The 24,775-nt window shown below is 31.7% G+C and overlaps 1 protein-coding gene across 3 annotated transcripts in view; it reads left to right on the top strand.

Moving 5' to 3' along the window:
• Dap160 (dynamin associated protein 160) overlaps window positions 1-24,775 on the top strand; it is a 178,486-nt gene that overhangs the window by 32,335 nt on the left and 121,376 nt on the right. For all 3 annotated transcript variants that reach the window (XM_085808735.1, XM_085808736.1, XM_085808737.1), the window contains 9 exons: window positions 1,782-1,932; window positions 3,005-3,116; window positions 3,231-3,380; window positions 3,625-3,765; window positions 3,854-3,941; window positions 4,107-4,246; window positions 12,928-13,063; window positions 15,217-15,273; window positions 23,220-23,335. In XM_085808735.1, coding sequence (XP_085664861.1) covers window positions 1,782-1,932; window positions 3,005-3,116; window positions 3,231-3,380; window positions 3,625-3,765; window positions 3,854-3,941; window positions 4,107-4,246; window positions 12,928-13,063; window positions 15,217-15,273; window positions 23,220-23,335 — 1,091 coding nt within the window. The remainder of the gene's footprint in view (window positions 1-1,781; window positions 1,933-3,004; window positions 3,117-3,230; window positions 3,381-3,624; window positions 3,766-3,853; window positions 3,942-4,106; window positions 4,247-12,927; window positions 13,064-15,216; window positions 15,274-23,219; window positions 23,336-24,775) is intronic.

Genomic DNA, 24,775 nt, shown 5'->3' with positions numbered 1-24,775 from the left:
GACGCCGTGAAAAATTTTCCTCAGAATTCATTTTAAAACAGTTTCATAATTTTTTTGGAGGAAAAGAGTCTTTTATTCTGTCCTTACGTACAGATATGCAAAAACATCGTTAAATTGCATTCAAAAGTGGTCAAAAGGGATATTTTCGATGAAATAGGCTGCCTGAAACTTTTCGTGATTACAGTTCTTCCTTTTTACTTTGTACTAGGAAGTAAAAATCAGAAACTCGCCAAAAACCACTGTAGGTATCCAGTGGGGTGGAATACGAGAGATACAGTGCTAGTGTCTCAAATGCTAATGCTCTCCTTATAAGCTATCAGATTGTCATTCATTAGATAAATTCCCTTAATTTTTACTTTCTGGTAGAGTTTACAGAACGAATAGAAGTGAAAGTGCTGAAACCTTGGTTGATATACACAGTCAAGTCGCATTAATGTGACCACCTGTCAAAAGCCAGAATAATTCTCTTTCACAAAGTGGACCACTATGAGATGTGCAGAAAGAAAGCCAGTTAGGTTCTTGAAGGATCTTGGATTCACTGGGATGTTGAGCCATGCAAACTCCAGTGCAGTGGCCAGCTGTGCTAGGTTATGCTGTTGAGGATCTGTGGCGCAAACAACTTGATCAAGGCTGTACCACAGATTCTTGATTGTGTTTAAGTCTAGGAAGTTTGCTGGCCAGGGGAGTATGGTGAACTCATCTTGGTGCTCTTCTAACCATGCTCATATACTGTAAGCAGTATGACATTTAGCATTGTCCTGATGGTAGATGCCATCATTCTGAGGAAAAATATTTCGCATGTAGGGGTGGACATGGTCCGCAAGGACAGATGTGTATTTCTGTTGATCTATCGTGCGTTCCACAATGATGAGGGCACTCAGAGAATACCACGAAAACATTCCCTAGACCATAATGCTGCCTCCTCCAACTCCGTCAGTTGTTGCAGAATGTTTGGTTTCTGATGTTTCACACCATATAAACCAATGTCCATCTATGTGATAGAGCATAAAAATGTGATTCATTGGAAGAAACCACCTGTCACTGCTCAGTGGATGTGGATGTGCAGTTGCGGTACTAGCATGCAAATTCCAGCCTTCGTCCCTGATGAACTGCAGTCAGCGTAGGTGCTTTAACCAGGCATCTGGTGTGGAGCCCCATACCCAGCAATGTTCACTGAACCATGGTTGAGAAGATACTGTTGGTAACCCCTTGGTTCATCTGGGGGTCTGTTGCTCAATGGTAGCATGTCTATTTGTCCAAATGCATCTCCCAGCTGTCATTCACCTCTGTCATGTAGGGCCCATGGTGCACTACATTTGCTTATTTAACCTGCATGAAAAAGTGGTTGAAATTCAATAAAAACACGTAAGAAAATTTTTAATTATTTTTGGTGTTCTTCAAAATACTGGCCAAGACAAGTTGCAGGTCATGTTAACATAGAGAACATTTAATAGCAGGTTTTTTTTTTTTTTTTTTTTTTTTTTTTAAATAAATAAAGCTAAGCTAGTTTAAAGTCTATAATAATAGTATAAATAATTAACTCACAGTTTTCAGTATGGTAGAATCTTTGGAGCAACTTAAATTGGTAATCAAAATTTATTTATAATTATTGGCATGTGCTATTTTATCTTCTGTTTCAAACTCATGTTTGTAAAAATTTTCTTTTGCTAGTATTGAAATATGAATATGAATTTTGTTCTGTTAATACACATTTGCTCAAATAATATTAAATATTTATATAGTTTGTATTTTTCACCTAAAATTTTGTTTTTTCGTTAAAGCGACATTTGAAGATAAAAGGCGGGAAAATTTTGAGAAAGGACAAGCTGAGTTAGAAAGGCGCCGTTTAGCTTTGCTTGAGAGTCAGAGAAAAGAACAAGAAGAGCGAGAAAGGAAAGAAAGAGAAGAGCAAGAAAGAAGGGAGAGAATTAGGTACTTTTATGTTCAATTTATTTATTCTAAATTCATATTGTTCATAGTTTTATATCTCAGTTTTCCAAAATCTTTATAAGTTTTCTTCATATGTAAGATATAAAATATAAAAGAAAATTACTAAGAACTTAAATTTAGCGATGGTCCTTTTAATTTCTGGTTTTACTTTGACTATGTCCCCTTCCTGGAATCTAAAGTGTGTCATATCTGAAAACTGATATGCATTATGCCATCTTTAATCATGCAATACTGTTATCACTTGACCAATCAACATTCGAAATGTAAGAAAGGATTCAACTCTCTAAATATGCTATGCTGAAATGTGCACTAACTTTTTCCTGTCTTCCTTTCACTGTGCAAACATGTACATTACTTACCTCATTTCATTCGTTGTCTCAAAATGTGATAAGTTGTATATAGAATTGTGGGGTGTTTGTCACACTTGTAGTGATCTGTAAAAGAGAATATATATATGTCCTAAAAATTATTCATTGAGAAATAAAATTATGTAGTGAATCTACAACTACTTTTGGCTTCCAAATTCCTGTTACAAATCTGTTACACATCCTATCTGTATGCCAACAGCATCTGTAACCATCTCAGCCAGGGAGGAAAAAAATTTATGCAAATTTCATCGTGATTGCTGTAAGAAGAGACTCAAAGTAATTGTTCCCTTCACCAATTTTGTAACAAAGTACTGTAATTCTTTAGAAATTTTACCACAATTCCTTCTTATGCAGGCAAATCCCACAAACATGTATTTTTAAGACAATGTCCGTAAAAACCATTGAATGAATGTCTATAAAATTCACTGAATTTAGAATACAACAAAAAGAGCTCATACAAATATGGTGATTGTTGAAACTGAAGAATTATCATGCACATGGTTGTCAAAAGAATTATTATAAAATTTGTTGCCAGATTTTGGCACACTTTGAAACTGTTGATTTCTGCTTAGGTGGTTGTGATAACATATAAGTGCCATATTATCAGTTAAATATATTCTTTATTTATATAGGGTTAACATTTAAAAGTTATTGCTATGTTCTTTTATCTCATTGATGTTAAACAGGCAGGAACAAGAGAGGCGAAGACAATTAGAACTAGAAAAACAGCTGGCTAAACAAAGAGAATTGGAACAAGAGAAGGAAGAACAAAGGCGTAAAGCACTAGAACAGCGAGAGGTTTTTATATATTTTATATTAATTATGTAAATTTTCATCCATCCTATTATGTTTGGTGAAATTTACTGATTTTTATATTGTTATTTATTAATGTTATTATTTGGTCATTTTTAGGCAGCCCGGCGGGAAATGGAGAGACAGAGGCAGCTGGAATGGGAAAAACAGCGGCGTCAAGAGCTGATTTCTCAACGACAAAAAGAACAAGAAGCTGTGTGCCATTTAAAAAATTTGAACAAAAATCTTACATTTGAGCTTGAGCAATTGGTAAACAATGTTGTGATTGATTTTATGTTGGTCATTTTAATATTCAGTTTTTTTTTTTTTTTTTAAAGCCCTTAGTTAGCAGTGATGTTCTTTAGTGAGTTCACTTTATGTATCTAGATAGTTAGAAATTTAGTGTAAGATTTCTAAAATAATAAAAAATAGATTGAGGGTGAATGTATTGATTTCTCTTTTAATTTGTGTATATATATATAAGGCATTCGAATGTTATTATTTCCTTTTGCAGTCAACAAAAATAAATGAACTTAATGAAAAAATTAGTGATACAAGAAAACGAGTTTCTGATGTTAAATCTTCAATTGATGACATGCGAACTGAAAGAGATACTAAACTAGCCGAGATGAATAATGTCAAAGCTAAAATAAAAGTAATAATTTTTTCAAATTTATAGATTTGTAGTATATTTTTTTTGTAAGATATTTCATAGTCTTTATTGTATTTTATCTTATTTTCAGGAAATGAATGATCGTCTATTAATTTTATCTCAAGAAAAAATTAGCATGAATGCACAACTATCATCCATTTCTCAGCCTAATCCTACAAGTAAGAAAATGATCTTAATGTTGATATATAGAAAAAACTTATTCAATAACAATAAACAAATTTCTCATAAAATCTTTTCTCTTTTTTTTTTTTTTTTTTTTTTTTTTTTTTTTTTTTTTACGTGTGATTCTTAAATAATAGTAATTATTGATTTTTCTTTTATAGCTGATTCTTATAATTCTGTGATGCATAGTTTTAATAATAAACAAGTGGCTCTAAATCAGTTAAGGAATACCTTAAGTAATATCGAGAAAGATACTACCCAGAAACAAAATGATATAGAAAATAATAATAATCAAATTCAGGTAATGCCTTTTCCAATTAATATGCTATTATAAATTTCTAATTTGAAAAGTAATGAATGTTGTTATTTGTTCATATATATATATATATATATATATCATTGTATCAATGATTTCAATCATCCTTTTTTTTCTTTAATCATTGATTAAAGCTGGATATTCTTCCTTTCTTTTTCTTCTTTAAATGATAGGAAATGTGTTAAAATCAGAGAATAAGGTTATTGGTAATGTTTTATAGAGATTTTCAATAACTAAATAAAAATATAGAAGTTTTTCATAGAAATAAAATTGTTTAAAATATTTTAAATAAGCCATATTATTACGATGCAAGAGTCACTTCCATGTCTGTCTAATCCGAAGCATATATCTGATGAGGGTATTAATTCAAAACACATGATGCACGATCTAAGTAAATGTTTAGTAAAAACACTTTCTTATAAAAAATATAAAATAAATCATGAAATAGATAATTTTTTTGTATTACAAATGCATCATTTAATAGTATAAAAAACCATCCTTATGTAAAGTTAATGTAGATGGTGTATTTTGGATATAAGCCTCCATCTAAAAGTAACTTAAATGATATATAGTAAGAAGAACAAATAGAGAAAGGGAGTAATGTTTTAGTTGTGCCATGTTTGATAATTAATTTAATACCTACAATCAACCAAGAATCTACATCGTACACACATGTTGATAGCAGCAAACTTTTCTACTGTTAACAAAACCACACTTTTTTTTAAACAGTCATTGTTCAAAAAGCAGTTCTGGAATGCCAAAAAGTAAAAGGCCAGAGTCACTCACACTGTTATGTTGTTGCACAGCTAGCTGCACACTGGCTCCAGTGCAGAAACTAAAAACCAAATGTTTTTTTCACTCAAAGTGTGCAAGAAACAAGGCTGCCAAACTCAAAATTGTTTATTATGGGTTTTTTATTTTTACAGTTTGAATTATTACTAGAACATAAGTCTGTGTTGTTTACCTTTTGAGTGAGGGTATTTTAATGGCATTTATGTTTTATATGATTATAAATTATCTAAAATGATCAGCTAGCTTTGTTTTTTAAGTTCTGCTATTTTTAAATTTAAATTTTGGAAATTCTGATGAAAAATTTCTCTAAATGTCATCCATCTTTTTTTGTCACTGAGCAAACAATCTAAAATTTTTTCTTATTTTCATTTTTCAATATTTCAGTATAATTTTATAAGGCTATTATTTTTTCCTTCAAATTATCTGTGCATTCTTGCTTTATCTTGCTAGAATATTCAGAAATATTTTCATTGTCATCTGTAATTTTGTTTTAACCCTTTCAACCCGACTTTTTCATGACTAAAATTTAAATATGAAAAGTAGTTAAAGTTAATGTTGACATACTAAAAGAAGTGTAATATGAGTTTAAAGTTTTTAACTTTTTTCATTTCCTGGAAATCTCCTGGAACAATATGCCCCAATCCTATTGCCAACTGGGACTATCTTGTCCCAATCGTCTAGGACAGTGGTCGGCAAACTTATCAGCCAAAGAGCCAAATATGAACATTACAACAATTTTTAAAAAAAATTGGGAGCCAAATCTGCTTGTTTAGTAAACTTTTAATTACACTAAATAAAAGTAAATTTAATACTTAATAAATATTTATTTATGCGAACAATGTGTTTGCATCTCCTTGGAAAATTTAAGTAAGTCAGGTTTGTATGTTGTTGTTTTTAATTTTAGGCATTATTCCAAGTTCTCATCAATAAGACGACTTCTCAGTTTACTCTTGATAATATTCATGTTTGAAAAAGATTGTTCGCATATATAGTATGTAGAACCTAAAAGGGAAAGAACAGCAAGCACGAGCTTTTTCAGCTGATCGTAAGAATCAGGAATACTATTCCAAGCGTTGAAAATGATCATGTCTTCCTTCTTCAGGTCATTCAAAGCAGACCACTTGTGTTGTGAACTAACATCACATTTTTTCTTCTCCAATATTTCTAATTCAACACAAAGACATTCGAATTGTTTTCATATCTCCTTGTTTTAAATCCAGCAGTTGTATTTCAAAACTACCAATGTTACTTTCAAAAGGAGAAAATTTCAACTTGGTTATCGTAGCATTAAGAGGATTTTTGACAAATGCTAAAGTTGCTCTGCTGTTTTTAAATTCCTGAAACCTGCTGAGAAATGCTTCCCTCATATTTAAAATTATTGTTTTAAAATTGTATTTATCAATAGAGAAAATATTTTCTTGGCGATGCTTCAGCAGGCTCGGAAAGTGAAACAATGTTTCCCTTTCAAAATCCTGTGCAAAAATGGATAATTTGTTTTCGAATGTTATTACTTCTTCTAACATCGAAAACATAAGGTTTCCTTTCCCTTGTAGTTTACAATTAAGCTGATTTAGATGAGACGTAACGTCTACTATGAAATAAAAGTTTTGGATCCACGGATTGTTTGTTAGTTCTGGATAGTGAACGCCCTTCTCAAGGAGAAATTCTTTAATTTCTGGAAAAAGGGATGCAAAACATTTTAAAACGTTTCCTCTTGATAACCAACGTACCTTGTCATGAAGCAGAAGATAAGCGTACTCACTCTCCATTTCAAATAAAAATTCTTAGAATTGACGATTATTAAGAGCTTTAGCTGAAATGGAGTTGATAATGGTAATCAATTCCATAACTTTACAAATTTCTTCCGGAAATGTTTGCGCACAAAGCACTTCTTGGTGAATGATACAATGGTAAACAAGTATCTCGTGATTAATTTTTTCTTTCAAAATAGCAATAATCCCTTTTCTTACGCCGGTCATACTTTTGGACCCATCTGTTGAAATCGACACAATTTTATCGGGGATAATATGATGTTTATCCATACACTCAATTACAGCATTGGCGATATCTTCTCCATGCGTCTGACCTTTGAGTGGCAATAATCCTAAAAGTTCTTTAGGGCCTGAATGAGACATAAATCTTACAAAAAGTGAAACTTGCGCTGTATCATTTATGTCAAAAGCCTCGTCAACTACTATTGATAAAGCCAAAACCAATTTCAAATCTTCCATATGCTGAGTGGTTATATTCAAACACATTTTAATTGTTCTATCTTTAATGGTTTGGGCAGACAATGGTAACTCTTTAATTCTTTTCAGAATATCTGCTTTGTTCTTAAATTCTCTTTAAGCTCTTTGGGTGCATTTATGAAACACTTTTTTATGTAATCGCTGTCTGTGTATGGTTTTCCTCTCTTAGCAATCTCTTGACTACAAACAAAACTTGCCATATTAATATTGCTGGAAGATTGCATCCAGTTATTAAACACAGAAGTTGACGACTCTTGACTCTTCTGAAGTTCCTCACCTGCTTTCTTCCTTGCATCGCTGGTAGGATATTTTGTGCTAAATAATGCGTGCTTTCTTGTAAAGTGTCTCTCTAAATTTGACTTCTTGTTATGTGCGAATTTCTCCCTACAAATAAGACATGTCAGAAGTCCATTCAAGTTTTGAATAAACGCAAAATTTTCGGTCCACTCAACTTTAAATTTGCGGTTTTCATCTTCTGTTTTTCTTTGCTTTTTTTTTTTTTTTTTTTTTTTTTTTTAGCCATGTTATAATTGGGGTGCCTAAAAATATTCAAAATATATTTTTTCTAAAGCCAACAGTACAAAATTTTTATCATTATTAAATTGATGAAAATAAAAATTTTAAAAAATCTTTTTAAAAAATACAATTTTATTAGTATATGTAACTGCACTAAAAAGAAAAAATAATTTTTTCCATCATCAGACTAACAAAACTTTTAATATGACCAAAAATGGAAGAAAACTTCCAACATTTGAACAAATAGGAGTTATCGAAACATACATAGCAGGTGTAATAAAATCGTATAAAAATACCTGTAAGATGTGCAGCTAGATTAAAAAATACAATAACTTTTTAATAAGACAGAACAACGGCAGACACGGCAAAACTGTTCACACTGCAACTGCTGCTCTGTGGTGACAATTTGTACCTTCACTACTTTATAAAAAGCATGCACGTGCATACCGGTAGCTTGTACATGGTTTATGTTTACGAAAACTAATCAAATTAATGTCGATGTTTGTTACATATTTTTACAGCAATATAAAATTTTAATTTCCTATCTATCTTTTTCTCAAACAAAAAATTATACATGTTCTCGATTTATAGAAGAATTTTAATTTATCAAAATAAGATGTAATTTTTTTCTTACCAAGTTTTTTTTTAAAATGAAAATATTATTGAGCCTTCCGTGGATATTTGTACCAGAGCCGCACTTAAGGATCCAAAGAGCCACATGCGGCTCTGGAGCCGCTCTTTGTCGACCACTGGTCTAGGATATTACCCTTTCTCCAAAAACAAAACTAAAATTTACAGTAATATCAAATCTGAATATTACAAAACATAAACTCTGTATATAGTAGTTCATATACAGGAGAAATTTTCATATATGTTTCATAAATACAAACATAATATATCAGCATGTAGTAGATCACTGGTGGGACATATTAACCCACTGTTAAATAACATGGGGACCGGAAAATAATGTCATTTCTGCACATGTCGGTGTCATTTGTGGTTGTCATTTGTCAGCTGCTTGTGTATTTCGAAGACGTGCCAAAGTCATTTTAAGGTTATTGGATTTGCTCACTTCTAAATAATTCAATATTAAACTATTTTTTTTCAATTTGGGGGGAAATGGCCAGCCAAATACCAAAAGATCATATCCGGTATTGTACGCTCTTTAAGTTTCACAAGGGTAGTAATGCAGCAGTTGCAACCAAAAACATTTGCGATGTTAATCCATGTGCATTAGACATTCGTAAATGCCAAAGATATCTTTCCAATTTTGATCTCTCTGACTCCTATCCATCAGGAAGACCAACAGCATTAGACAACGACATGCTAAGTGTAGAAGTAGAAGCAGATCCACGTAAAAAAATCGAGGAACTGTCAAACGCATATAACCAACATTGGTGGGAAAATAAGCAGAGCAGGTGTTTTGGTTCTCCATAACCTATCCAAAGAGAACAAAGTCAACCGATCCATCACATGCAACATATTCATTCAACAGCATGATACAGAACCGTTTTTTGATCGTTTCATTACTGGAGACGAAAAATGGGTCCTATATGATAATCCAAAACACAAAAGGCAGTTTTAATAGGAGTTGCAAAGAGTTTGCATCCTAAAAAGGTGTGTTTGGTGGAGTTTTCGCGGAATTGATCATTTTTAATTGCTGAAACTGGGACAAACTGTTAATGCAGACCTTTATTGTGAACAATTGGATTGGTAAACCAATCTTTAATTGAAAAATATCCAGCGATTGTCAACAGAAAAAGCGTCATTCTGCAACACAGCAATGCAAGACTATACTGTGCAAGAGGAACACTGGAAAAATTAATGAGTTGGGGTGAGAGGCACTGTCACAGCCACCATACGCGCCCGATGTTGCAGCCTCGGATTTCCATTTATTCCAGTCCCTACAATATTTTCTTAGTAGCAAAAAATTTGGATGATGTCCAAAATGCCATCTCGAGAGGTTTTATTCAAAAACCAATTGATTTTTATCGGTTCAGAATTGAAAATCTGCACACTAGATGGCAAAAGGTTGTTGATATCGAGGGTGATTATATTAATTAAAAATAAAAGCTTGTTAAAAATTTATTTATTTATTTATTGAATTTAATATAAGTAGCAACCTTAATTTCTGGTCTCCCTATTACAATTGAGAAAAAATATCCCACAAAAAGAATTTATTCAAAATTTCTTAAATCTGACATGAAAAATGTTAAATTGTTACTTAATAAGAACAATAAGAACTATTTCATGCTAAATATGCATTAAATATAATTGTACTTACTGTAAAATTTAAAAAAAAAAGACAAACTGAAACTTGAGAAATTGGCGTGCTCAAAAACAATCTAAAAGTGGCATCTGCAATCTAAAAGTGTTGCCAGGTGTCTTTAGTCATATATTTGTTCTCTAAATCCTTAAAACCACTGCAAACATAAAAACCCATTTAAAAGTGGGTTTTATTTACCCAATAGGGTATGAAATCTAATCTCTGGAATGTATGTGCCCATTAGGACTGAAAGGGTTAAAATCAATCACATTTGGTTTAATATTGACATCTTCATTTTCATAGTCGGCCTGAAATGAATTTTCTTTAGACTTAATTCATGTAGTTTTTCAAAAGCACTCTGCATTGTTTTTGATTTTTCTCTTGTGTTCTTCGTGGTGTAATTTTTTTCTACTAGCGATTTTTCATGCCATTTTCATAATTACTGCATAGAAAATGTCCACTGCAAATTCGTGCATTCTCTGCTGCATCCATTCTTTCTTCAAAAGCAAATACTCCTTTGGGAAAACATAAAATACTGTATCCCTTCCTTTCTCATCTCCCTGAGTGTTATTGCACTTTGCTACAGTGCAAGAAGACATATTACATAAATAGATCATAGATTCAAAATTTTCGTATTATTTACATTACTAAAAAACAAATATATATGATTAAAATTAATTTAGGGTATCCACATCGCTAGACTATTGCTTCACAGCAGAATGAAACTATAGTTTTAAATGCGTGAAATCGGAGCTGATGATGCCAGATTAGTTCCTGTTAAGTCCCACTAAAATGATCACGTTAGGAAGGGGTCACTCAAAGGAATGAGCTAGCCATCCTCTTCAACCCTTTGAATATCCATGGTACATAAAATCACTAGAAACCGTTAATTTCATTTTTGACACAACACGTTATTTTAATGTTTTTTCTATGTACAGGATTGCCACGCTACCTGGAAAACCGGAAAAAATCAGGGAATTTAAATATTTTAGTCAAAATCTGGAAAAGTCAGGGAGTGTCATACGGAGATCCCCTAAAAAACGAGTTTTGCGCCAGCGTTGGAAGCGATCACTTTGTTGGTGAATTATGTATCAGATGAGCGTCATTCGAGCAGCAGGTATAGAGCCAATTTTCGCAGCTCCCATTAGATTGTCTTTTGGAAAAGCAAAGCAAGTTTCCGGCAAGTTTGGTTTCCAGTAACCACGAGAATCCTAAGACCCGCATGTGCAGTGCATGTTGAACTAAAGAAAATACCTTCCCATTCTCGTATATAACAAAATCGGTTTAATCCTAATATATGGTACCATGTAGACTAGAATAGCAACTATGTACTCTGTTCTAATGTAAGACGTCTATGTAAAGAAAGAAAGGTTCCATAGACGTAATGTAAATCAGCTTGCTGTAGTGCCGCTAGAAAGCGGAAGGAAAAACTTCCCAATGGATTTGGCAACGAAACTTGGCGGCAAAAATTTCCCCTTTCACGATGTGTACAGGAAATTGTGGAACATATGTTAAGAAGAAACGTTGACTTTCGTGATAATTTATACTTGGATTTTCGTACTTTTCTTGCTCCAAATAACTAATCTATTAATTAATTTACTCATGCAAAAAAATATTTTCTTTTCCTTTAAAGTTTAAAGAAATTTAAAACTATATTAATTTTATGTACTCTTCATAAACTTGACCTTCGAACTTCGTGAGCTTCGGCGACAGATATTTTGTGCATATGCAGCTGTTTCTCTCTACGTTGGGCCAGAGCCTTTCCTGTTGCAGAGAAGTTTTTTTATCTTAGCAATACATATTTTTTATTCTAACCTCCATGTATGGTACACACGGGATTTGGCGACATTATGATGAGCAGTAACAACAGTTACCTCTCTCTGTCTCTGTTTAAGGAGGTGTTGGGCAGTAAACCGGTCATTTTGGTGATGGCGGCAGTTTTCAAAATTGTACCAAGGTCGTAGCGAAAACTGGGATTTTACCACAAAATCTTTTAAATTTTTTATTTTTTTCATTTTAATAAATGCCTCATTTTTCATTTTGCAGTAAAATAAAAAAGAATAGTATTCGGTCATCTAGGCTAACGTTTAATATGACTATACTCACCAAAATATCATTGATTAATTTAATTCAATTTTTAAGTAATTAACTTCATTTTAATGTTGTTTATATCATTTACTGTTCTTCTTTCCTCTAAGTTTATTTATTATTAGTTAATAATACTTTCAAATTTCAGGCAAATTTCTCTGGCATAAATCTGAAACTAAACCTAGCAGTATGATGACATATTATCACGAAATTGAATGCACATAGTTTTACTTATGTATGCTGCTAAATAAATATAAAATACCTGAATTTATTTTAAAATATCATTAAATAGATTTCTTTCTTTCGTTTAGCTGCAAAATGTCTGCAAAAAACTCATTTTTTAATCCAGATTGGGCAGATTCTAATCTCAATCTTCAGTGGAGGAAACAACTCCTATTATTTCGGGATTATATATATAATAAGCCATATGCAAGTTTTCAAGTGCTACCATGATAAATTTACATCTCAGCGCAGCCAACGCGCACTATGCGAATATACTGGAATTTTCTCAAAACACACCTGGAAAAGTCATGGAATTTCATTTTCCTCTTTGAGTGGCAACCCTGTTTGTATTTTATAAAAATTGAATGAATTTCTGAGAAAAGTTTGCAAAGTTTTCTTGCATGGTTGTTTTCTCTGTATATTAACCTAAATTGATATATATATATATATATATATATATATCAGTCATTATTTAAAAATTTGTTATATATGTTAACAAAATTTAATAAAGGAATATTTTTTCCTATATATAGGAGTTAAAAGAAAAACTGAAATCCATTGCAGAAAATTATAAAAATCTTTATAACCAATATGAGGAAAAAAAGAACATATTCCTTGCTGAGAAAAAGGCTAGAGAAAATAAAAATGGGTTTAATGATAAACCAGCAGGTAATGGTGTATTATTTTCTCTATGCAGTTGTTGATTTCATTTATATATTATTAATATATCAATAATTACTTGACTTGGGTGACTGAATTTTTAGCTGTATTTTCTGAACTTAATTTTGTTAAATTGTAATACATCTTATTGTGCAAACAATAATTTTGGACTGTAAAACTTTATTGCATATTTTTTGTATTAAATTAAGAATGAGTATTTACAGACTTTCAAATAGAACACAGTGTTAATGAAATATAATACATCTGGGTGTAAACACACTTCTTTAGTGAATACCATATTGATTAGTACATTTTTAAGTAACTTTTATTATTAATATTCATGAAGCTCTTTTGACATTTAGAAATTGCTTTTAAAAATATCTGTGCTTTCAGAGGTTTATATGTAATTATAAACGTAAACAATATTTTAGAGCTATTGAAAATGAAATTTTGAAAATTTACTTTTAAACCAGCATAAGTGCAGCATATGCATGCGTTTTTATACTGCTTAATATATAGCTGTTCAGTTTTTTATTTGGAAAGGCATCTAGCAAGCTTTGAATATGACTAAATTAAAGGACTGTAGATTAAAGGTAAATTAAAGGATTGTATTTTCAGTGCAAAACATTTTTTTACTGACTAATTTTGGATTCAAATCCTGTATGAAGATTACCTTTCTTCTGGGGAGAAGCAGAATTTGTTCTTACATTATGCTCTAAATCTATTGTAAAGTATTGAAATTCATTTGTAAAATGCGGTAATGGCAATTATTGTTATGTTTTCTGCCAGGTAGTAAACAGTTAGTAATTAAAATATTTTTCTAGTTTTATTTTATACTGCTGAAAAGTTAAGACTGAAAAGTTACTGGTTTACAAGAATGATCTGCTAAAGGTGATAATACAGTTATTAGCAAAATTTAAGGCTTTAGTGACTTCTTGTTTTAAATCAGAAAGTCAGACTTAAAAATTTTATAATTTTCATGTAAAGAAAGCCTCAGAACTGTAAATCCTGCCAAAACTGTCTGTCAACTCTTCTTCCTGTTTTCCAATTATTGTCAAACATGTATCATATATATCCGAGTTTTAAAATATGTTGATTTTGTTTCAAAGGAGAGTATCATCCTTAGCAGTAAACTTTCCTGATAGTATCAGACTGCCATCATGGCTGGTAAGGGTACCAGCAGACAGAGGCTTTTAAAAAGATTGTTTGCTCTTACTTGGGATAGACTGCAGAAATACTCCCTTCCTATTTTTAAAATCTTGTAATAGAAAAGAAAAAAAAAAAATCCATGGAAAGATTTCCTGAGTAATGTGCTAATTTTCCATATTTAAATCCTTACAATGTCAATTATTTAGCGTCTTTTTATCTCCCATGCATTAATGATTTCTTTTAAATGGAAGAAGTGCAAGTTCTTATCAATGATATAATCTTTTCTGCTCAAAGAATACTTTCCACTGGATTTCTAATCCTCTGAATTTTCCAGAAAATGATAAAATTGATTTCCTAGCCAAAGATAGCTATGGAATGAAACAGCTGACATTTTGTTTGCTTTTTAACCAACCTTACTCTCATATAACAAAGTTGCAAAGTTGATATAGAAATTTGTCAGCCCAGCAGAAAAGATTAGGAATTTTTTGTTTTTTCTTCACTCCAGTGAACCTTCCTCATGCTGTTTTTACTGCTAATTAAGATCTTTTATTGGACAAGACATTCTTCAAAATCATGTGCACCAAATTGGTATGATGGGCTTTTTCTGGTATCCTTTAGATTCAATGAGGAATCCAATTATAAATATTTGACAAAATATGCCACTCTTGTTACTGTTATGATTGCTGCCATGACAATTTTACATAAGGCTATCTTTATTGGCTTGCAAGAAGTACAGGTTGTTATAGCTGAGACCTTGATCTTCAAAATAATAATAATAATCTTATTAGTACTGTAAATGCCTTCAAGTGGTACGCTTTTGCATGTGATTAAGTTAAAACAAACTTCAGATAAAGCTTTGAGGAAGGAAATCCTTCAAATTTCTTGCAGTGTTTTTATGTGATTCACTGAAATGTAATTTTGATACAAGAATAGACTGAAGAATGTTAATTTATTTAATACTATTTTAGAAGGTTTTATTTATATGATTTAATAGCACTTTTTTCTGTTTACAGCTCTATTTGATGAGGTTTGGGGTCAGAATGCAAATAATGCTACAGAAACTTGGAATGGTAAATTATTTTTTCATGATTTAGGATTGTAAACATTTCATTTTCATTAAAATTTAAAATAATGTTTCATTATTGCATTATCCAAGCTTAATAATTGCACTGTGAAATAAGCTTTTTAGTATAATATTAGTTCTAATATTATTTGCCTGATGATAACTCAGATGACAACTCAGTGTTACTGAATAATAGAGATGCTTTAAAAGCAGTTACCAGAAAGCTGGGGGGGGATATGATATAGAAAATGCTAATTAGGAAAGTATAGCGCTATTCCTAATATTTTTTTTTTTTTATTATTATTATTCATGGTTTTAAATTTGAGTTCCTTGGAGTATAGAAAGTTTTCTTATTATAAATTATTATGAATTATTGGTATACATATATATATATATTATGAATATTCATAATATATATAAGAATTGTTTTGTAATTATACATACATATATACATATAAATTTAACAAACATTCTCTATTCGTAAAAAGCAAATTTAAAGTTAATTAAATTTTAAATGAATATACATACATACATACATATGGATGTTATGTGTATAAGGTTGTTTCATTTTGTAAGGTAAAAAGTAAAATGTAAAATTCTGTAGACTTTGCTTATTCCTTGTCTCAGTGATGTAAAAGATATATATATATGCCAAATTTCAAGAAGATTGGATAATATTTACAGGGTTGCCATGCTACCTGGAAAACCGAGAAAGGTCAGGGAATGAAAATTGAAGAAAGAGTCAGGGAATTTAAATATTTTATTCAAAATATCGAAAATTCAGGAAATTTCATATGGCAATCCCCCAAAAAAGTGATTTCCTTGCCAACATGGGAAGCGATCTTTTTCTTGGCTAATTACGCATTGCATGAAGTGCATTCAAGCAGCTGGCATAGAGCCAGTTTTCGCCGTGACAATCAGATTGTCTTTCAGAAAGGCAAAGCTAGTTTCCACCATCTTTGGATTCCAGTAACCTCCAGAACTCTGAGATTAGCATGTGAATGTGCAGTGCATGTTGAACGAAAGAAAATTCTGCTTCTTAGTTTAGAGAGCTCGTTTTTCTATTTCCAGTTAAAAAATCTGATAAGTTAAACTATAATCTTTTACACATTATTAAATATTTTTTAATGTATGTAATGTCAAGCATAATTGTTTGTCCCTGACTGATTTGTTAAACATTAAACACTTTTTTATTTCTTTCTTTCTTTATTCCCCCCCCTTTTTCTGCAGTATCATTGACCATCTCAAGAGCATTCACATTTCTTCACACATCTGTGATCTCACATCACAGATAGAATCACTGCAATATTCTGCCATGTTGTGGATTCCAAACTATTCAAAGAATGCCATTGTTTTATTAGTAACAAAATAGCTCAGGTCTTTTTCCTTTGAAAACTAGGGGTTTTTACCCTGTAATCGTTTTATTTCCTTTTTCTTTTCAGGTTTGGTTTCTAAATCTGTAGTCATGTTTTTCTTATCAGCCATAGTATGTCCAAAACAGCATTTGCATCTTGGTAAGTGCACAGAAGCTGTAGCATATCCAAATCCTTCTTTGGAGCTACGAACCCCATGCCAAAAGTGAACATTTTATGAGGCTAAAAAAATGTCCAAGCTGTTTCATTCCTTTCAATTCTCATTAAGGAATCTTCATCTATTAAGTGAAGAGGACAATTTTAAAGTACATATATTGCCTTTGCTATCCACTTTGCTTTATGTAGAACCCCTGGTATCCTGAAACTGAAGTATTTTGAGACTAACCTCCTAGGTACAGGAGTGAGGGTTGTAATAACTCTTCTCTTGGATGACTTTTGTCTTTTAGGACATTTTGGATGTAGTTTACCATTTTTATTCATTATTCTTCTAGATAGCTTGAACGAGACTTTCTTCATCCAGAATTGTCATATGACTTCTTGTCTAGTGAAGTTCACGGATTTTGGAATTTAAAAACAATCTGGATGTGAGGAGCACTAGTAGTGGTATACCACAACACTCCTTTTAGTATTAGTTCACGGTAATGAAAATGGCAAGCCAACCACGTTTGTCCGAATTCTTTTAAATTCTAGTACACGCCTCTTGTATCAGTCTTGTATTAGATGCTCTGTAGTATCAAAAGTCATACTGATGATATTGTCTCATAGCCCAAATCAGGTAACATCCTGAAGAACTTCTTCAGCCATCTGCTCAATAGTGCCCTTCAGGGCAGCAGGTATGCCAAACAAATGCTCAAAATCTTTTCCAGTCACTAAAACTGCAACTCTGTTTTCTTAAGTTTTGACACTCCCATGGGCAATTTAGAGCAACAGTTTATTATCCTAATGCAAGACCAAATGAAGATTATCATAGAGTGACTCTTGTCATTTTACTTTTATTTATTACCTGAGCTCAGTAAACAGTAACTGGGGATGCGAAAAATTTTTAAACATTGCAACTTAGCCTCTTCGAAGTTGTTATGAATGAAATCCAAAAGTGCTTTCATGTCCTTGCAATGGTAAATAAAAACTAAAAGTACTTGTTCCTTTGAAGGGAGCCAAGCTCCTAAAATCTCACCATTAGGCACCTTTTGTTGCAGCCAAATTCCTCTTTTGGTGCAGTTTTAAAGTTACTTAGCTGCAAAGAATAAAAGAAATACATCAAAAACCCATTATTACAAAACACTTCACAAAAATTTCACTTGTTTGAGATAAAAGTTATCAGTGTGTTCTAATCCTAAATATTGTGCAGTCTTCTTGAAATTTGGTATACGTATCTTTTACATGACTAAGATTTGGGGGGTAAGCACAAAGTCATATGCAAATCGCATCTTTGGAAAAATGAAATGCCCTAATATGCATATAATATATATATATATACATACACACACACATACACTGTTCATCAAAATTAAATTATAATGAGAAAAAAATATGCTCACTAAATTAAACCCTTAACTGCTGCAGAAAATTTACAAGATTCACTCAGAGTGCCACTGATTTTTTACACAGGCATGCGTAGTTATGCAATGTATTATGGGGAAAATAAGTGCAAGTTGTGCTGTTTAAAAACTGATTCCTTCACAAAATAAAGAATAAAATAAAAATGAAAATATGAAAGTTAATGTTTAGAGTAAAAGTATAATGAAAAAGATGTATAATTGAAAAGATAATAAAGATCCTCAAAAATGGAATTTCGATTAATTTATCTTTAGACAAATAAAGTATAATACAGTCAAAAGTCGTTAATCCAGACTCGTCGGGACTTCGGCGATTCCGGATTATCGATTTTTCCAGATTATAGATCATCAGTTTAAATCTGGTAAGATGGCATGCAGAAATTATAAAATTAAAAATATGAAACGATAATTTATGAAATAAAGAACAATTATGATCTAAAGGGTATCAAAATTTACAAAAAAAAAAAAAAAAAAAAAGCTTAATATTTATTTGTTTACTTTATTAAACATGTCTTTCAAGTTGTTTAAGTTGCTTCGTTTTATGTGATAATACTTTCTCTTTAATTCTATAAACAGACATAATTTCTTGTTCAGTTACGAAGTTTCGCTGTTCAAGTCCTAATTGCTGTGTCGAGAATACCGACTAATTTGTCAATCGAAATTTTTTCGTTTTTAATAACCTCTGTGTCACTTTCTTCACTATCGGAAGCGAATTATAATGACGAGGAATTTTATTTAAATCATATCAAAGACAGAGTACATGGAGATGAAATACTACATTTAGTAAGGAATTATAAGCCAAATAAAATAAAAACGTCTGCCCTGAAGATAAGGATAGTGCTGACAGATCAAGGATAGTGCTGACCCCTCCCCCGCAGAGCAGTGTGAAATTGATAAACAGATTTCGGAATGGTTAGAGAAACAGAGGATATGCCTTTATCCATTTTGTGCAGGAATGCCACTTTTTGTTTGATGGACATCGAAATGTACTTTCGCTTTGTAGATCCTTTGGGAGCTCCAGCATCGGAAATTCTATTTGACATAATCGAAAGTTCAAGCTTACTTTTATAAAATTGCTCTAACAGTCTGCAAAAAGTGACAAGCCGGATCCATTTCGAAGATTGAGGAACAACGCAACCTGCAACATTAACTGAAATAGATAATTAGATAATTTTAACTTAGCTTATAGCATCCGTTATACATTAAATGCTCATGCGTAAACATTTTACGCGCATGCGCCAACGCGATGCATGCGCAGAAAGTTTGTAGCTTTGATGTGTGAATTAACAACTTTTGACTGTATCAGGTTTCAGTGTTATACCTTGTGAAATCAGTATACCTGAAAAAACATATTTCTTCTGAATTGATGGATGCCATAGGTAAATTTTTCATATCAAGTCGTACCCAACGTCGAGCAGTTTTCAGAGAACAGTCACATTCCTCTTCATTTGATGTAATATCATATTCTGACATGTTCGATCCTGAAGATGATGGAAAGCAATCATCTGTTTAACTGTCAGATATATTCATAAAAAAAGCACCTACTACAAACAGTAAACGAAAATGGAAGACATAAGAGCTAGATGTTCAAATTATCACGTTTATTTCCAAAGAAGAGTGGAAGCTATATTTAAAAAGTATTCTTTTTAATAACTGCATTGCATTTAATAATGCTTTATTATTATCCCGGTATCCCGATGGGAACTAGCACAAGTTCAGTGATCTGTAATTTGTACCTTTTCAGCAAGGAATTTCATTTCCAACAACAATTATTTCAAGTACAATGTTCATGTTACTCTAATATCTACAGATAGATGGATGGTATTATTGCATTCAACAACTTCAGTTAAACAGAATTCGATCACATTTATCCTTCATGTTTGAAACTGAATAAAACTAACTTTCAGCAAGGAAATATTAATTACCTATATTTGCAAATTATCAAAATTTACGACAGAAGAAGAGATTTTTAATTCCCTATTATAAAAGTCATCAATTGCAACTCCAATATCTCTAAAAGAGTAATAATTTATACCATACACACTCAACTCCTTAGAATAAGAAGTATTTGCAACAGTGCCGAATACTTACAAGAAAAAATCGCTAACTTTGGTCAAAATTCTCTTGGAGAATAAAAAACCTCTATTCAGAATTTCTATCACTCTAAAGAAAGCTAATGTTAACTATTATTATGACAATTATTACTTAAAACGTAATCGGAGATAATAGTGAATAACTATGATAAGAAATTTAATGTAATATATACAGAGATTTGTTTCTCTTCCCTTCCAATTATTTATACTTCCTTACTACTATTTTGTAAATTTAATAGCTGCCAAATCTTTGATCTTTCATTAATGAAAATATGACAAAGATTTTGCTCTTCCCTTTCAATTATATATACTACCTTTCTACTATTTTATAAATTTAATAACTGGCAAATCTTCTAGCTCCTATTAAAAAAAATGGGGCCTTTAGTTTCAAAGAAGTATTGTACCCTGATTACATGAAGACTTTTATCTTTTATAACATTTCCCCCCCCCATACCTCAACTTTGAGCCAGTACTGCTTTCTGTATTTTAAGTATTTTAAGATTTTAGTAGACAGCATCTTTCAGAAGTTTCTTAGCCTTACATTTTGGAGTCAACGATCAACCTTCTCGTAGGTAATAAATTTTTACAGGCAGCAAGCACCCTACGTTTGTTTAACAGGATAGGACATTTTGAACGCATGTTTAAATACTTAGTTCTGCTATTGAACATTTTGAACCTTATCGCATACTTTTTCCAAGAACTGCAATCTTTTGCTTCTCCAGAGCTTCTTCTTTGAATTCTACAAGGAATGTAGTGTAGCCATCTAAAAACTCAGTCAATTTTCATTTCAAAGGTTGTCCTAAGGCTCAGATTTGATTTTATTATCTAAAGAAATCTCTTTGAAAAGTTTTTCATTTTCTTTGTATTAAAAGTTTAGCATAATTAGGGACCACCGAATTTTTGAGTGTTCTTGAAATGACAATTTGGTTTAAAGTTTATATGTACTGTTTATTTTTATTTGCTTTTGAATTTCAGATTTGCATATAATGATTTTAGACCAGTTTGGTTTTTTAATGGTCAATTTGACAGAAGGTTTATCAACACGTGACAACTTGAGTAATCACTCATGTAGCGATGCCTAAACAATTTTTTTACGTTGGTAATTAAATAATATGGTATGGTAACCTTTAATGTTGACATTACGCTTGGCGATGATTACAGATTTAAGTTAAATGTGCAAGAAATATTGACGAAGAAAAATTTAACAAAAATAAAGTAGATTTTCTTATTGATACTTATAGGCCAAAAGATTGCATTTAGTGCTATTTGAATTAAGAATAACTGATTTGCTATTCACGTAAACCCAGAATAAGCGCATATGGCCGCACCGGGGCGGCAGAATTGAGGGAAGACAAAGGAAGGTATTTGGTAGCAGAATTTAGGACCTACAAGAGACTGCATCAGGTGGTAAGATATCTAGCGCCAGCTCTCAATAAGCCTTAAGTATATGTGAGAATTTATTTATTCAGGACTCAGATAAGCCTTAAGCATGTGCAAGAAATAGACATAAGTACAATAAATAACTAATACAATTCAGGCTTAATTGTCTCAGAGTGCAATAGAAGCAAGATCAAATTTAGCGGAGCAACTTGTCTTTAGTCTCCAATTTCATGATACATAGCCAAATATGTATAGTGAACGATACCTAAATTTTATGACCATAGCCGAATATCGCAAACCGGAGGTGAACAATTTGGATATCGCAAACCAAAGGTGAAGTTTTTGAATCAAAGGATTTTGTAAAGAAATGGGGAGAAGCGGTATTAAATGAAGATGATATAAAAGAAGTTTTTTATTGTGATGACAATGCTCCTCGATCATCAATCAATTAATGGATCGCAAAATCTGTAGTATGGTTTTAGATCCAAAAAATATCGCTACCGATAGTTAAGAAAGTGACAGAGAGTTTACTGAAAACAAAAAAAAAAAAAATTTCATTGACAAGTTAGTCGAAATTCTCGACACAGCAATTACAAGACTTCAGCAATGTAATTGAAAAAAAAAAAGATGTCTGTCTGCAGAATTAAAGAGAAAGTATTAGCACAAAAAAACGAAGCAACCTAAACAAATTACATTGTTTACATGTTTAATAAAGTAAACAAATAAATCATAAGCTTTTTTTTAAATTTTGATACCCTTTTTTTTCGTAATTTTGAGGCATTTATGGTTTTGATCATAAAAGCTGCATTATTTAACAAATCACGATTTCATATTTTTAATTTTATAATTTCTGTGGGCCATCTTACTAGATTTAAACTGATGATCTAATATCTGGAAAAATCCCAAATCTGGAATTGCGAAAGTCCCGATAATTCTGGATCTCTGACTTTGTACTGTAATACATGAAATGAAAGAGCAACTCAAACAGTTATACCTGCAAGCTTACAATTGTTCAATTTGAATACCTTTCATCACACAGTATACATGAAGTTGATAGCCTAGTTTTCCCCAAACGTTGATTAGTATTTGTGGTATAATTGTTGCAACAGCTACCTTAATCCTGTTTCTTAGGTCGGGTAGGTCAGCTGGTAGTGGAGGCACATACACATGGTCCTTTATGAACTAACACTTTATGAACTCAGCACTCTCTTCAATAACCCTTGGTCATCCCGTGCTCTGTTCACTAGTCACAATTTTTGCTACTATTGTATGTGCATGTGTCATTTCCAGCACATGTGCGTACCAACAAACAGAACTGTTTGAGTTGATCTTTCATTTCATGCATTAATTATGATTTTAAGTTTTATGCTACAAATACTACAAAGCGTTAAAACTCCAATATTCATTTAGAAACACCCTGTATTTCATTTAACTTCGAATTGCGCCTAATGTTAGAAGCATTTTAAATCATACCCTTTTCAATTTTAAATGTAGTGATGTAAAGTTTATTATTAGCTTTGATAAAATATTATGAAACTATTTTTATTGCAGACACTAATGTTGCTTCCATAAATGCTACCCAAGGAGTTGTTAAATATAGGGTTCTTTATGCCTTTGAAGCTCGTAATCCAGATGAGTTATCTGTTATGCCTGGTGACATTGTTTTGGTAATATTTTATTATATTTTTCCTTAAATGCTTTTTTTCTTATTGCATGGTAATTAAAAATTCTCATGTATAAAAATCCTACTTTTAACCATGCAAGAATGAAAGAAACATTTTAAAATTAGTTTCAGTTATTATATATGGATATTTAAATTAGTTTGATTGTTATTGAATCGTGTTTAATAAATAATAATAGTAGTAATAAAAGTAGTGTTTAATTATGCAGATGATTTAAAGCTCTCAGTGCAGTTTTCATTGGAAAGTAAGAACTACAAGATAAATCTTTTTCATTAAAAAGTGTATGTGTTTTATTTTGGGGGGGGGAGAGAGTGGGTTTGTTTGTTAGTTTGTTTATTTGACTCTCCACAACGCTGTTTAACTTTGCCTTTATGCTCATCCTAAAAATATGCTTACTCTTTTTGCTTTAAAAATATATATATATATATATATATTTCCTTTAATGATGGAATAATATTCCTATAATCTGTAAAATTACTTATCTTTCACAGAGTTGCCAACTCTCCCAATTTAGGCGGGAGACTCCCGATTTTTGACCGCTCTCCTGCCAACCCGATTTACAATATATTTCTCACGACTTTATCTTATTCTTAAAATTTTTATGGAACTTGGCTTAGTACTTCGTTATGTGAAAAAAAAAAAAAAAAAGTGATTTTGGGCATCTGAAAGCAATTGAATTTTAGAAACGTTGTTCTCCAGTTCTCCAATGGGCATCGAGCTCCACAGCGTGTCATCTGGCATATATTAGCCAATGAGCATAAAGCAAGCTCAAGACTGCTATTTGAATGTTCTTTAGTTATTTCGTTCATCTTGTCCTGAGTAGTGTGAGTACACGTGCCTTCGGGAAATAGTTTTAGAATTTATTATCTTTTGTTATGTCTGCGAGAAAGGTGAAATACTCGTGTACATTTCAAAAATCGTACACAGTTGACTTTCCTTCCATTATTTCCTCAAGGAAATGTAATAAATTTGCGATGTGTACCATCTGTCATTGCGATTTTTCGATTTCGATTTCGCAGGGTGGAAGGGCAGATGTTCTCAAACATATGCGTACCCAAAAACACAAGGACAACATGAGTTGTTAAAAAAAAAAAAAAAAAATTATCGGAAACAAAGGACCAAAATCTTATTAATGCAGAATGTCTGTTCTCTGCCTTTTTACACCTGCCGCTGAATGCATCGGATCACGCTGCTGCTTTATTAAGAAAAATGTTTCTTTGATAGTGAAAAATCACTAAGAAATACTCAAGTGCAAGGATCAAAACAGGTGCAGTTGTTAAAGAAATGAGTTTGAAAAATAAATCTTCCGTTATTGGTTGTATTAAAACAGCTCCATTCTGCCTCTCTACGGATGGAAGCAATAATACTGATTCAAAACTGTATCCAAGTGTTGTTTCTTTTTTTAATCCAGAGTCTTCAGAAATT

The sequence above is a fragment of the Stegodyphus dumicola genome, chromosome 1 (genome assembly GCF_044657685.1).
Source record: "Stegodyphus dumicola isolate Sdum_Otavi_A_Nest chromosome 1, ASM4465768v1".
Taxonomy (NCBI): domain Eukaryota; kingdom Metazoa; phylum Arthropoda; class Arachnida; order Araneae; family Eresidae; genus Stegodyphus; species Stegodyphus dumicola.
This window is presented reverse-complemented; position numbering and strand designations above follow the sequence as displayed.